The sequence below is a fragment of the Phocoena phocoena genome, chromosome 2, assembly GCF_963924675.1.
Source record: "Phocoena phocoena chromosome 2, mPhoPho1.1, whole genome shotgun sequence".
Classification (NCBI taxonomy): domain Eukaryota; kingdom Metazoa; phylum Chordata; class Mammalia; order Artiodactyla; family Phocoenidae; genus Phocoena; species Phocoena phocoena.
The window spans coordinates 28,950,896-28,966,999 of NC_089220.1; the positions used below are offsets into that span (position 1 = coordinate 28,950,896).

The window sequence follows — 16,104 nt, forward strand, 5'->3', positions numbered from 1 at the left end:
AGACTGAATAATGAAACACTTCAGCAGAGGAAAGGCTTCAATACAACTTTACAAAGCTTGAATATACCATACTAGAGGACAGAGAAAAAATAACTTGGAAGAAGCTAAAAATTAGGTAGGTGGGAGGAAAGAGTAGAAATATATTCAACTTTCATTTCAAAATTTAGATTTCTGCTAGATCATTCCTCCTTTTTTTTTCTTTTAAGAAATCAGACATGTCAGATCACTTCTCCTATTTCCCAGGATCAAGACACGAGGGCATGATGAAAGAGTCAATGTCTAAATTTGAAATAACAGTATATGAAGAGTCTAGAGAATAAGAGGGCGATCACTAAACTATTTAGGGAGCATATTTTAGGGGCAAGTGCTTATATGCATAGAGTGAAAACAATACTTATTTAAATAAGTAGTATGATATACATAGATGCTCTTATTCCCTTCCTATTATTCTTTTAAATATTTAAAATAATTTATCTGGTCTTATAAAGTTGTTCAGATTGAAAAACAGTGGCACTCCTAATTCCTCCATAAAGTTATACTTACAGTTTGAGCAGGAGCCATAATGCTCATTGGTACAGGAATCATTGGAGTCCCTAAGAAAAAAGCATAATGAATCTTAAGAATATAATTACATATACAATTATATATTGTATATCAACTACATGCCATACAAATAAGTACTTCCAACTCACAGTTCTTTTAAGGGGAAATGGAGGATTAATGAAAATGAGAAATTAATGGATATTTTTCAAAAGCAACATAGTTATCAGGTTGGTCTAAATAAACTTACAAGCAAAAAGACTCTCTAAAAGCAAAAAGACTACCACAGCCTGCTTTTGCCTTACGGAGTAAAGCTGTGGATAGTTATCAATTCATGTTCATCTAGTTCAGTACATCCTCAAAACCAGCAACTTTCATACAGATTTGCTTACAGGTGAACAATGGTATTAATGACTCCTTTAAAGGTAAAAATAAATTCTTTGAAAGTTAAAAAACAAAAGCATCAAATAAGAAATTAATCTGGAAACCTAGGAAGAATCTTGTTATTCCTGGTTACTTAATATAAGCAAAAATCATGAAAAAAAAATAAGATTAGTAATCTCAGTCACTGTCAAAGAGAAAATCTCTAAGACAAGCATCTACTGCCCTAAGGGTTTTAGACAGCTATCAATGGGCTATCACTATTGACATCTTACTGGAATCTGCAATTTTGTTTTCAACTAAATTGTTTACTAATCAATAGCTGCTACATTGACAGTCCTTGTGTACATAACTAATGACGAAATCTTACCATTTGAGAACTAAGAAAAAGGTTGCAATGAGGGTAAAATCAGTAAAAGATCTGTCTACTAAAACACAAATTTTAAAATGCTTCTAGAAGTATCTCAAGAAGTTCTGAAATCACTTTTCAGTTCAAATTTAGCATCAACTTAAGATAACTGTCCATCTAAGACTGGTAATAAACTCTTAACAACTATCCATTTATTTTCCAATATAACCTATTTAAAATAACCTCAGTTTTAAACAAAATTTTTAGAAGATGAAAATCTAGATACTTATCAATAAGTCTACAGAAGACTGTACAAAATAGAAAAAAAAAAGACTGCAGAATCAAATTTGGGTTCTTTTTTTTTTTTTTTCCTTTTGCGGTACACAGGCCTCCCATTGTGGAGCACAGGCTCCGGACATGCAGGCTCAGCAGCCATGGCTCGGGGCCCAGCCGCTCCACGGCATGTGGGATCTTCCCGGACTGGGGCACGAACCCGTGTCCCCTGCATCAGCAGGCAGACTCTCAACCACTGCGCCACCAGGGTAAGCCCTGGGTTCAATTCTTGGTTCTATCACTTTTAGCTATGCAAACTTGGGAAAGCTCTTTAACCTCAGCCTCAGTTTCCTCAATTCAAACGAGGTAATTATTTCCTCGGAGTGCCTACTGAGATCATTTATGTGGAGCACTTAAATAGGTAGATACTCAAAACTACCATCAACTCTAAATTTTTCACTTTTAACTTTGCAAAACAAAAGCAAATACTCCATTTACCGACTGTAATCTGTGCAGCACCTCTTCCACAGGTAAACTTTCTATTTAAGAAAACCTTAAGAAAAAGACATTTTGAAAAAAAAATTTTTTTTTTCCTTTTTAATAGTTACTAAAAGGTTTAATAGTATGGTTCCCACCTCAACTTACTAATTTCATGAAATGCAGAATTTACAAAAATGTATTGTTGGGTTTCCCTGGTGGCTCAGTGGTTGAGAGTCTGCCTGCTGATGCAGGGGACGCGGGTTCGTGCCCCGGTCCGGGAGGATCCCACATGCCGCGGAGCGGCTGGGCCCGTGAGCCATGGCAGCTGAGCTTGCGCGTCTGGAGCCTGTGCTCCGCAACGGGAGAGGCCACAACGGTGAGAGGCCCGCGTACCGCAAAAAAAAAAAAAAAAAAAAAATGTATTGTTGCTCATTACAGATCTATGAATGCTACGGTAAAAAAAAAAAAAAAAAAAAGGCAAAATGCACAAAGTGTAAACAGTGTATATACCAGCTGAGGTCTGAAAAAAAAAGTAGGGTAGAATAAACATAAGCAAACACAGTGGGATATACTTTACATCTCTGGAGAGCTACACACCAGAAACTGATAAGAAAGACTTCCCCCCCTTTGGGGAAGGGAATGCTCAGGAACTATGGGGGGGAAACTTCCTTTAATCTATAGCATGCAATACTTTTAAAGGAAAAATTATGTTTTTTTCTTATATATTTTCTAATTTAATATATAATGTGATCGCCACATACGTTATCTCAGAGTTCAATTAATTGCACTAATAGGCAACACAAGAAAATTATACATGAATATGGGTATTGTGGTCTTGAATTATTATACTAGTTTAGCATACTTCTTTTTTTTTTTTTCAAGTATTGACGCTGCACACAGGATGCAGGTATGAATGAGTTAGCTGTAACTAAAGTCTGATTTATCATTCAAGTATGCTTCCCTAAACAGAAATGATACTGTATGCTATCACAAATGGAATCAGAATTGTTTAATAGCGTTAATACTCTGTGAACAAATGCCCACATTAGTATGGCACTGACCAAACAGACAAGAAGAAATACTGAAAATCTGGTTTTAAGGTCTGCTGACCCATCTTAAAAGATATACTAGGATTAGCCTTAAGAGAAACATAGCCCATTTATCTTCCACTTCCATTTATAATTTGGTATAGTGTTCATCAGAAAACAAGTTACATTTAGTATGTGTTTTTAAAAAATTCAAAGGAATTTAAAATCTTTCCTATAAAACCAATATACTGGTAAGGAATTGATTTTTTTCATTGTCACCGTTCCTGATTCTGAACAAGTTTTATCTCCAATGCCTTAAAATTTCTTCAGAAATAGTAAACTACTCTTCCCTATAACTCTAATAACACAAACTTTGCTAAAAGTATCATGGTTATTAATAAAGACTATCAAAAAATAGATCATATTATGAGACTATAAATTAATGAAAAAAAATATGGGGACGCCCTCAAATATTGATGCCCAAATGAAAATGGCTCAGGGCACTATCCTTCTCAAGTAATCAATTGGTTTGATGGTTGACAAGTAACTTTTTTCGGTTTTCTATTAACATTATTTTCTTAGTCGCCATTTTCAGGAGAAATTCCTTTACAGTCCATTACAGAGCTGTTAAGTTACTGACTAAAATTCAGTAATTGTTACATGGAATAATAAACTGATAGTACTCAAACGTTCACACTAGGTCCCTGGCAGCAAGGGGTAACAAATACACATCCATGATTATCTAAAAGACCAACTTAAAACAGCCAGCTACACGCATAAATGTCTTAAAAACTTGTACAAATACTGCATTCTACTCCACAGTATATATGCATAAGTAGTTGTTCTGATTTTTTTTTTTTAATTTTGGCTGCGTTTCGTTGCTGTGCACGGGCTTTCTCTAGTTGCGGCACGCAGGCTTCCCATTGTGGTGGCTTCTCTTGTTGGGAGCATGGGCTCTAGGCACACAGGCTTCAGTAGTTGTGGCACACGGGCTCAGTAGTTGTGGCTCGTGGGCTCTAGAGCACAGGCTCAGTAGTTGTGGCGCACGGGCTTAGCTGCTCCGTGGCAGGTGGGATCTTCCCAGACCAGGGCTTGAACCCGTGTCTCCTGCATTGGCAAGCGGATTCTTAACCACTGTGCCACCAGGGAAGCCCTGTTCTGATTTTTTAAAATTATGATTTACCCTCAAATTCCTTAAGTTTTAAATGATATCCCAGAAAAATTGCCATTTTTATCTTGTGACTTTTCACTTACTTCAACACTGCTGTGTACTTGACCTAGGGGTAGGAGGCCCCCAAAGCTGAGCCTCTATAATGTACATGTTATGAATTAACAACCCATCATATGAGCCAACTGCAACGTACTTTTGATTCTGCAACAGTCAAGCTCTTTAGTAAACACTGTTAACTTCAAACACATAATCCAATAGTTAAAGCCAGGTCACTGAATAGACCTTTCCTCAAAAAGAAATACTTCTGGATGGTTTACAAGATCATTTGTTCATTTCAGCCTGAATTACATAGATTCTATGTTAAAAGAAAATACTTCTAACATGCAGATTAAGGAGGACTCTTAGATACTACCTTTTAGATGGGAAACTGATTCTGCATGAAATGCTTTCAACCCCACCAAAATATAAAAATATGTGAACTACCACTCATAAACCAGAGGAAAACTCTTTCTCCTAAACCAATGTTAATTACAAACCTCAAGATAATGGTTCTCAAATGTGGGTTCTCTTAACTGTGCTTAAATGGATACCTATGAATCACCTGTGAACTTGTTGAAAAGAGACTCCTGAGCCCCAATTTCTGAGGATTTGATTCAGTGGCTTGCGGTGGCGCCTTAAAAAATTTTTTATTTTTTTTAAACCTCATAAAACATTGGAGAGAAGAAGCTTTTAAACAGTTATTTGGAGAGCTCTCCAAGATTTATTGTCAAGGATTTCCCTGGCAGCGCAGTGGTTAAGAATCCGCCTGCCAATGCAGGGGACATGGGTTCGAGCCCTGGTCGGGGAAGATCCCAAATGCTGGGGAGCAACTAAGCCCATGCGCCACAACTACTAAGCCTGCACTCTAGAGCCCGCGAGCCACAACTATTGAAGCCTGTGTGCCTAGAGCCCATGAGCCACAACTACTGAAGCCTGCGCGCCTAAAGCCCGTGGTCTGCAATAAGAGAAGCCACCGCAATGAGAGAAGCCCGCGCACCACAACAAATAGCCCCCGCTCGCCGCAACTAGAGAATGCCCGTGCCCAGAAGCGAAGACCCAATGCAGCCAAAGATAAATAAATTTAAAGAAAGATTTATTGTCAAGTATTAAAAAAAAACAAGGCAGAATAGAATACATAGGATGTTACTGTATATCAGTGTCAAAAGAATAAAACAAAACAAATGGATAGAAAAATAAAAATATCTGAAAGGATAAAGAATAAACTAATAACCCTGCTTTGTTCCCCCTTTCAGTAAGGGGACGGTAACAAGTCTTATGGGAATGTGAGAAAAATTTTCCACTGTATACCCTTTTGATTGATTTTTGAACATATAGTTTTTAAAACGTATAGTGTTTAAAAATACTGTACTATTTAAAATGTATAGTATTTAAAAATAAATGTATTATCTATATTTTTAAATAAAGACTTTTTAATTTCCCGGATGAGTCTGATACTCAGCCAGAAATGAAAACTATCACCATAGGAAAATGAGACAACACATTTCCAGAATGCTAACAGCTCTTCTACCAACAGTCACATATGTATCATCTTCCTAAAGTTAATATTGCAATGACACAAGGATGGGTTAAAAAAAACCCACAGAATCACTGGTGGGAATGTAAAATGGTGCAGCCACTACAGCAACGGTATGGAGGTTCCTAAATAACTAAAAACAGAGCTACCGTATGATCCTACAATCCCACTCTTGGGCATATATCTGGAGAAAACTCTAATTCAAAACATACGTGCACCCCAGTGTTCACAGCAGCACTATTTACATTAGCCAAGACATGGAAGCAATCTAAATGTCCATCGACAGATGAATGGATAAATAAGGTGTGGTATGTATTTACAATGGAATATTACTCAGCCATAAAAAAGAATGAAATAATGCCATTTGCAGCAACATGGATGGACCTAGAGATTATCATACTAAATGAAGTCAGACAGAGAAAGACAAATATCATGTGACATCACTTACATGTAGAATCTAAAAATATGATACAAATGAACGTATTTACAAAACAGACACACAGACACAGAAAACAAACGTGGTTACCAAAGGAGGACGGGGAGAGAGAGAAATTAGGAGTTTGGGACTAGCAAATATGAACTACTACATATTACATAGATAAAAAACAAGGATTTACTGTATATCACAGGGAACTATATTCAATATCTTGCAATAAAGTATAATGGAAAAGAATCTAAAACAGTGTGTGTGTTTATATATATAAATAACTGAATCACTTTGCTGTGCACCAGAAACTAACACAACACTATAAATCAACTACACTTCAAAAACAAAAACCATATCCACAAACTTACCTGGAGGTACAGGTGGTGGAAAGCCAGGAAACTGTGGGGGTGGGATCCCTGGTGGGAGTGCTGGGATTCCCATGGGAGGGCGATTCAAATGAGGAGGGAATGACATTCTTACCACAGCGGTCTAAAGAAAGAAATCATGACAAATCATGTTATTTGAAAACTTTACAATTTGATATGCTTGGTTTGTTGGCCTTCATTTTTAGAGTATCTGCAAAATTCTCAAGTTTTCTTACCCAAAGGAGCTGGCAAAGACCCTCTTTTCTCTGTCTGTCCATTGAGAATTTTTTAAACTTAGATCTTTTCTAAAATAAGTTCCCAAAATGTACACGATCTAAGTTCAGGATAGACTCCTACAGTCATATGGGAATACATATAAAGGAAGAAAAAAATTTTGAGGTTCAGTTAATATCCAAAAATTAAATACCAAACATCAATGAATCTTTTTAAATCAAACTCAGAATCCAGGAAGATATCTAACAGTTTTTAAGTGTTCTGATGCATTAATTTTTTATACACATCAGTACCCTGAAAACTAAATTTACAAAGTTACACAGTATTTGTTGATTCAGTGTTGGCCAGTTCTTCCAGGACAAATGAATGTCTCAGTGACTTTCTACAAACCTGAGGGGGGAGGGGGGACGACCTCCATATATCAGGTCACATAGTAACCATTCAAATATAATGGTTCAAATATAAACCATTCACATACAACTTGTGACAATGAGAAAAAAGTGGTAATTTTTCTCAAACTTAAAAGCAAACCTCTTAACCATTCTTGAATGATATTCAATGAATGAATGACTGAAACTCAAGAATCAGACGCTGGTATTTGATTTTTAAAAATACAAGAACACAATGAACTGTTTGATTTGGTTTGTGATATCATTCCTTAATAAGAAACTTTTGTCTTTTAGATAAATGAATAGAAGTACTGGACTTCCCTGGTGGCACAGTATTTAAGAATCCGCCTGCCAATGCAGGGGACACATGTTCAAGCCCTGGTCCGGGAAGATCCCACATGCCGCGGAGCAGCTAAGCCTGTGCGCCACGACTACTTAGCTGCGCGCCACAACTGCTGAAGCCCGTGTGCCTGGAGCCCATGCTCTGCGGCAAGAGAAGCCACTGCAATGAGAAGCCCACACACCGGAATGAAGAGTAGCCCCCGCTCGCCGTAACTAGAGAAAGCCCACGAGCAGCAACGAAGACCCAACAGAGTAAAAAATAAATAAAATAGAAGTACTTAAAAAAAAAAAAAAAAAAAAAAAGAAGTACTTAAGACTTTTCGTCCCCCCAAATTTTATATTTTTGTCAACATACTCAAGTGTCCAGAACTACTGGAAAAAAGTAGAAAAATGATGTTAGAATGCCCTAGTAGGATTCCATGCACCAATTTTAACAAGCAGCCAAAATAAGTGGGTTGATCTCCTATCAGTGATGCAGCTAAAAGTGGTGATTTGATTAATAGATTTTCTGTTGGACACTAGGAAAAACTCCCCCACCTACACTCTGTAACTGAAGGAGTCTAGAGTTTCAGAAGCTTTTTAAAAATGTTTTTCTCTATTATTTTCTTTTCTATGTTTTTTTTTTTTTAAGATGTACGTGGGCCTCTCACTGTCGTGGCCTCTCCCGTTGCGGAGCACAGGCTCCGGACGCGCAGGCTCAGCGGCCACGGCTCACAGGCCCAGCCGCTCCGCGGCATGTGGGATCCTCCCGGACCAGGGCATGAACCCGTGTCCCCTGCATCGGCAGGCGGACTCTCAACCACTGCGCCACCAGGGAAGCCCTTTTCTATGTTTTATATATTGTTTTACTCACCCTTTAGAAGAGAGAGGATAAAATGTGCATGTCTTCTACTTCCTCGCCCCTGATTCCAACAGTTTGGTATAATGCGTTGTATTCTTCTAAAATATCTTTCTAGACACAAGCTAATATATAATCACTTATGTTTTTCTGCAAACAATATAATCATACTATATTGTTATGTGCATTTCTCCCTCATCATTATTAACATCTCTTCATGTCAGTTCATAAAGTTCTATTCCATTCTTTATAATGCAGTAAACTATTACTATATAGCTGTAACTAACCAACATTGATGATTCTCCACATTTTATCTCTTACAAATCATATTAAACATTCTTGGACTTTTGGACATATAACTCTAAGCACCTGTGCAAGTAATTCTATAATACAGATCAGTACTGTATGTATCTACTCTTTACCTCCAAATCTAGTGTACAAATTAATTTTCCCACCAACAGTACATGGGTACGCCCTTTCCTCATATCCTCACCATCACTGTAGTAAATCTCCAGTGTGACAGGTAAAAAACACTGTTTCAACTTGCATTAGACATTATTAGACATTTCTTTAAAAAAGCATGTCCTTCATCCTCACAGCTTTTCTTCCTCAGTATTCTTTTCACTTAATAAGTTAGGATATACAATATTCTGTAAAATCTAAACTTCAATTTCGAAAGCACAGTACACTTAAAATATTTAGGAAGCTTTACAAGTAAAATAAATTCCTAGAATGTTGTCATATACCAACAAATAAGGTACTGGAAATGCCTTAAATATTAAGTAGGTATCAACTTAAGTTAAAAAGAAAAATGTAACTAATTTAAGATAGTAAACGTGTTGAATTTTTTAATAATCTTTTTTAAAATACTTTTTTGCCCAAAACAAAAACAAATATTCCACATGGAAGGGGACAGGAGTGTATATCCTTTTAAAACATCGAGGGCTACAGTCCTACTTACAGAAGCTTTTATATTATCATTTTAATACTCTATCTCAGCACTTCCTTAGGAGGGCAGTTGGTATTAATACCTGTTAAATAAATAATCAGTGAATGAATCAGTAAACAAATAAACTCTGAGAACCTCTTTAAATAAATTTATTAAGAAGCTACCATGTGCCAGGTACTATTCTAGCAATGACTCAGTACCTAGCCTCACAATGGTTACAAAGATTGGGCCATGAATTCATCTTTAGAATCACTTTTTCCCAAGTACTAAATACGAATACTACCTTTAAAAAGAAACCCTCTAAGTTCTTGGTGTTTAAACTATTTTTCATGGTTTTCAAACGTATCAGTCATTAAGAGTTAACCAGATTACGTTTCAGTTTATGCTAATATACTCATTTCATTCACTCCAATTTTTCTACGAAGTATTTCCCTTTTATTTGGAACTGTTCAAAACTTGCTTATTTGTAGGCTAAACTTCGAAGGTGAAGGTAATCTTAATAAGATAACAGCCCCTCCTATGGAAATTCAGAAAACAAACATTTCTGATGATCTCTGATAAATATTAATATTCACTATAAACATCCTAGGGACTTCCCTGCTGGCACAGTGGTTAAGAATCTGCCTGCCAATGCAGGGAACATGGGTTTGAGCCCTGGTCTGGGAAGATCCCACATGCCACAGAGCAACTAAGCCCGTGCACCACAACTACTGAAGCCCACGTGCCTAGAGCCTGTGCTCTGCAACGAAGAGTAGACCCTGCTCGCTGCAACTAGAGAAAGCCCACGCGCAGCAACGAAGACCCAACACAGCCAAAAAAAATCCTAAAATGGGTATCAACCACTTACTTCAACATAAAGTTTGGTATACTTTGATGTATGTGAAAATGAATGATAATAAACGAAGCTTATCATTTTTGCCTATAGTTGATAAATTGTAATACTCACAATAAATTATACAGATAGTCAAAGTTGGTAGGTACTTTGTAGAATGAACCAGGGAAGAGAGCTAAGGGAGTGCTTAATTTTAAACATGGTGGTCAGGTCTCACCAAGAAGGTAACATCTGAAGAAAGACTTGCAAGAGACTGAGGCAGGAAACTCTATTCTGGGGGGCAACAGCCTTCCCAGCAAAGGAAACAGCAAATACAAAGAGCCTGAGGTGGGAATGCAGTGTTTGCAGGAGGAGTAACACGGCCAACAGTTGGAGCACAGTACTGGCGGCAAGCTGGAGATGGGAAAGGGGTTCAAAGAGTTTAACGCTTTGTAAGCCGCTGTAAAAGTACTGGGTTTTACTCAGAATGAGATGGAAAGCATTTGTAAGGGTTTTGACTTGACTTATATTTTAACACTGTCACTGGCCACTATGTGAAGATAAGACTGGAGGAGAACAAGGGTAGAGAAGCAAGAGACTATTGCAATAATCCAGACAAAAGAGATGGCCTAGAACAGGTGGTAGCAGTGAACTGGTAACAAGTTATTTATTGGTTTCTGTATATACTTTGAATGTGGTCAATTGCTGAGGGATTGTGTGTGGGGTTTGAGAGAGATGCAGAGGTTATTTTATTAGCACTGAAGTGACTTAAATAGCATTTAAAGAATACTTGAATAGTAGTGTTTCACTTTTAGAAGGTTCAAAGCATTTTCACCTGCTAAGTATGAAACTTTATGGCCCAAAGTAACAAAAACAAGCCCCTATGTTGGAAGTGTTCCCTATCTCGACTGTGACAGTGGTCATACAGGTTTATGTATTCGTCAAAATTCACTGAAATTAAAACGGGTGCCTTTTACTGTATGTAAATTTTATCTCAATAAATACGGTCCTTCCAAAAAAGAAAAACTTCTAAAGAAGCTTCACCTCTACCCCTCAACATATGCAAGCATTCTGCTTTTCTTTTTCACTTTTTTCTCTTTAATCTCTTAAACCACTCTTTTTCTGCACTCATGAGAATACTATTACTGCTTATGTGCATTCCTCCATTACAGATTTATCCCGATAGACACAAAGTATTTCACCAGGGTCAGATTTACAGGCTAACCCCATCAGGACACTGTGTGCCAAGAAACAAATGAACCAACAGATTCTCCTCAGCAAACACACATATACAACTTAATCATTTATTCAATAAAACATCCAGCTCCAATTATTTGCCAGGTTCTTTTCTAAGCATTATTTTTACTAGTTCTGAAAGAGCAAATTTTAAGTTATTATGTGTAGTTATACAGCCAGTCCAGTAACTCTACATTAAATATGAATGATTAGTGTAGCATGCACCGTTTCCTGCTCTGCTTATAGCCTTCAAGGTACAATGGACTGACATAACTGCCCCAGCCTAAGCAAAGCAAGCCTAACTATAGAGAGAGATTAGTGGTAGTCTAGAGGTGGGAATAGGGAGTGACTTGCAAACAAAAAAGAGGGATCCTTTGAGGGTAATTGTTGCACAACTCTGCACATTTACTGAAAAACACTAAATTGTACATTTACAATGAATGCATTTTATATGTTAATTATACCTTAATAAAAGGTAGCAATACGACTTCAGGACAATTTCAGGCAAAACCCAGTTAAGACCGGTAGATTATACTGTACCAATATTAATTTACTGATTTTTGATCACTGTACTGTTGTTAATTAAGAGAATGTAACTGTCTGTAAAAAATACACACTTAAGTATTCAGGGGTTAAGAGGGACACCACATCTGCAACTTACTAGCAAAAGATTTCAGAAGAAAACTATGGAGATAAAAAGGAGAGGAGGATAAAGCAAATTGGTGAAATGTTAACATTTGGGAAATCTGGATGAAAGATATTTGAGAATTCTTTGAAGTTTGAAATTATGTCAAAATAAAAAAAGCAATATCAATTCTGGTTAGTGGAAATATGTTTTTATTTTCTGGAGTTTCAAAATTCAAAAAAGTTAGGAAGAAAGCTATTCAAAAACTTTGAGGAATCAATCAAAATTCTCATGAACAGCAGTGGTAGAATGAGAAAAAAATTATCAAGAGATTAAAAAAATAAACAGAATGTTTTTATAAGATGTTAAAAGGTTCAATGATTACTTTTGCTTCTATAGTATAAAAGTCAGTATGATTTTTCTCTAAACCATGTGTAAATGAAAAAGGTATATAGCTAACTTGCCTGTGGCCAAAACAGAAAAAGGAAATTGGTAACCCCAAGAAGATGAATTATTTAATAAAAATAACAGGTAAGATACTAATTTACTTTTGTTTACAAAAGCTTTCAACATTATCTCATTTAACCTACCAAATTACCTAGTGTAAATATATTATTCTTCTTTTACAGATGAAGAAGCTAACTTGTCCAAAGGAACACAATAAATGGGTAAGGACTCCACAGTCCCCACTATCCTGAAATTACCAATCCAAAGGCTGTTTTCGCTTATCACAATGCCTCTTTCTAGTAATGACATACCAATGATTAACTCTGACTTTATTTACAGAAGTCTATCCAGAGTACACTGGAAGAAATGTTAGAGTCAGGGTTAGGGTCTTGTATTGATACTTCACTGAAAATTCTTAAACAACAAACACTATCAGTTAATGTGGACTAAACACTATGTTACCTGGGTATTGCATTAAGGATTTTACATTTTTTTTCAATTAATTCCCAATTCCAATAACCTATGAGGTGAATACAATTAATAATCCTCATTTTACAAGTGAAGAAAACCAAGGCTTTAAGAAAAATTAAATGAGAATAGCATAGCATCTACTTGAATCGTGAGGAACTGATGACCACTGAATGCCTTTCTAGGCCTCTGAACACTTTTGGAAATAACCTTTTAAAAATTAAAGCTCCTAAAACTATATAAGAACTGTTTATACACTACTGCCAACTACCCAATTCACAGTACTTCACACTATAGCAGTTTGGGGCAAGAGAAGTCCAATCTCCTCCCTCTTTTTGGTCGGCTCCACTCTGCCCAGTATCAAAATGGCTTTTCCATGGCAATATACAACTATATTACATAACTTCAAAATAATCTTCATACTCCTAAAACTATTTCACAAAACGTGTTTTAAAAGTAGTATTGAAGACCAAAGAAGCATGAGAACGAAGCAACATATTTTAACGTGGGGCTGGGTCCTACCCTAGAATCAATGAAGATACAGTTTACTTTAACCTCCAGGGGAGGAAGGGGGCAAGGCCACACCACCCACCACAATCTTAGACAAGCAAACCAACCAGAAGGGTGGTAGAAAAGGTGGGCAGTAGCTAAATTCAAGTCGGGGGCGGGGGGAGGGAAGGCAATTCACTCGGTGGCGGGCTTTAGACGACCGAAGAAGGGACAGAAAACAGCTGGTGGCCAGCCCCCCGCTAAAAAAAAGGGTGGGTGCTAGCCGGCTTCTAAGCAGAGCCTGGGGCAATTGTATCCTAGGCCCGGAATATTTACCGCAGGGCTTCCGCAGGCTCAGGTTAGAAAGGGGCCTCAGGGAAGGGCTCCCCAGGGGCCGACCGAGCGTTCTGTGGCAAACGTGGAGCCCAGAATGGGCCGAGGCCTCTCTGTGGCGAGCCGTGGAAAGGAAAGGGAAAGTGGACGACAATGCAAGGAGGAAGGCTCTGGCAGTAGGTCCGGCCTCCACGGGCTCCTACTGGGCCCACTCGTTTTCGAGGCCTAAAAGAAGTAGAGAAACCCAAGCCTCGTGCCCGTGCCCATCCCCTCCCCCACCCCACCCCCACCCCACCCTTATCCCCATCCCACCCCAGCCCTTCGGCAGGATCCCCGGCTTTCCCTCCTCCCCCAGCCGAAGTACCCTGTCTCCCGGTTTCCACACGCGTTCAGAAGAGCGAACTCACCCGCCGCTGAAGAAATTGTATTGCCTTCGCGGCCTTCCGGGCTCCAAGTTATGAGGGGGCTCCACCAGCTCGAGATTTCTGCGCGCCGCTAACCGGGAGACTAGTGCCGAAGCGCCTACTCTCACAGGCCGCAAACACATCCGCGCTGCGCGGGTAGCTTCTGGAGGTCTTCCTATTGCCCGGCGTGCACTGCGGCTGGGGGCGTGGAGAGGAGGACCATAGAGAAGAGCGTAGGTAGGTAATCGTCACTCTTGGCTCTGAATCACCACGCAGCGGCATATAACCATAGAGAGGAACGCCTAATGAGGGCTAGAAGGGCTCGAGCTGTATGTTACGACCCACCCTGCCATTTTTGATTGGAGCTGATTGAATCTTATGATTACGCGACGCCATCTTGAGGTCAAGGTGCTGGCCGGACACTGCGCGAGGGCTGTAAGAGGGTTTCCCATTTTTTGTAGTTTGTGTTTCGGGGGTTAGAATCTCGCTGTGAGGCTCTTTGAGGTTCGATGGGCTGATAACTGGGCCTCACCCAGCACCTCAGAAGAAACCCCAAGTGCTAATCCTAGAAAACTTCTGTTAATACCAAGAGATAAGTGGCAAAGGCTGCGGTTTTTAAAAAGTGCGCACATATGCACAAACACAAAGCTTATGCGCGCAGGTAGGGCCGAAGAGGCGGCTAAAACATGTTTGAAATTCCTAAAACGGCCTGTAAAAACATTTAACACAGCTTTCATTCTGTAATGTAAACGTGCTAAAAAGAATTTCATTTATTAGATTATTAGAAATAAACTAATCAGGAATGATTAAGTTATTCAGTTTATGGACTATATGGTCAGTATCTATTTACAGGCCTTTGTTTCCCAACTGCTTGCTTCTCAGAAGGCTTATAACTTATTCAGTATGCAGTTATTGTCTCTCTGAGTGCCTGGTGCTGGGAGTATGGTAAATAGGAGGGAGACGTTATCTTTGTTCGGGAGCGCTGCAAACAACGCAGAATAGAGGACATACCACTGCATATAAAATTGAACATATCTGTATCCTTCCTATCATCTTTTCCTGTTTAATATTACTCTCTAACGCTTTTCTTATTTATTTTATGGTTTGTCTGCACATACCCCACTAGAATGTAAACTTAAGGAGTGCGAGTATTGTGTTTTGTTCACTACTGTTTATCTCCAGTGCCTAGAAGAATGCCTGATACATAGCAAGGGCTCAAAAAATATATGTTGAATGAAGGAAATGATTATACATGGGTACCAACAGAACCTAAAATGCAGTGGGAGTCTAATGTGAAACGCTAACAGTACCACCATTTGTAAAATTTACATCCATCTGTATTTTGGCTTGCTAGGTTTGTTACCATTAAGAAAGGTTAATAATACCTACTCCCCAGAGCTGTTGCAGGAGTTAAATTGGCTAATGCATGTGAAAATACTTTGTTCAGTAAAGCGCTAGTCAAATGCTAGTTACATTTTGCAAATAAAAAGAGTTTGTGCCTTTTTTTTTTTTTTTTTTTTTACAACCACAAGCATAAACAGAGAAATCCTTTCAGGTTACTCTGTATCATAAAATAAAACCTTAGAGAGGGAAGTTGTCTCAAGCAACAGTTTGTTTTCCTGTAGTTGACATTTGTTGTTTACATTGACCCAGCATCCATTCCCCAGCCTTTGGTAAAGGCACTCCAAATTTCTTAAAGTAAACCATCCTTCCACTACTCCAGATCTTTGTAGTTTGGATAGAAAGTCCCAACCTTAGCCAGAACCCTTAGGACATAGGGGTGGACTTATGACCCAATCAGAGGTGGTAATTTAGCCCTTGCATTGTATCGGGCACTATTTTAAGTATCATGCAAACATCAGCAACTTTAAACCTCACAGCCACCCAGGGAAGTAGAAGCTATTGTAATACAGTGAAAAAAAATTAAGTATTGAAGAGGTTAAATAACTTGC

At 38.3% G+C, this 16,104-nt stretch overlaps 1 protein-coding gene across 1 annotated transcript in view; it reads right to left on the bottom strand.

Annotated features, from left to right (window-relative positions):
• Positions 1 to 14,290, bottom strand: part of RBM25 (RNA binding motif protein 25) — a 50,384-nt gene extending 36,094 nt beyond the window's left edge. Inside the window, exons 1-3 of the mRNA XM_065871434.1 lie at positions 14,156 to 14,290; positions 6,591 to 6,711; positions 544 to 593 (exon numbers count right to left, since the gene is read on the bottom strand). Coding sequence (XP_065727506.1) covers positions 544 to 593; positions 6,591 to 6,696 — 156 coding nt within the window. The 5' untranslated portion in view covers positions 6,697 to 6,711; positions 14,156 to 14,290. The remainder of the gene's footprint in view (positions 1 to 543; positions 594 to 6,590; positions 6,712 to 14,155) is intronic.
• Positions 14,291 to 16,104: the final 1,814 nt, after the last annotated feature.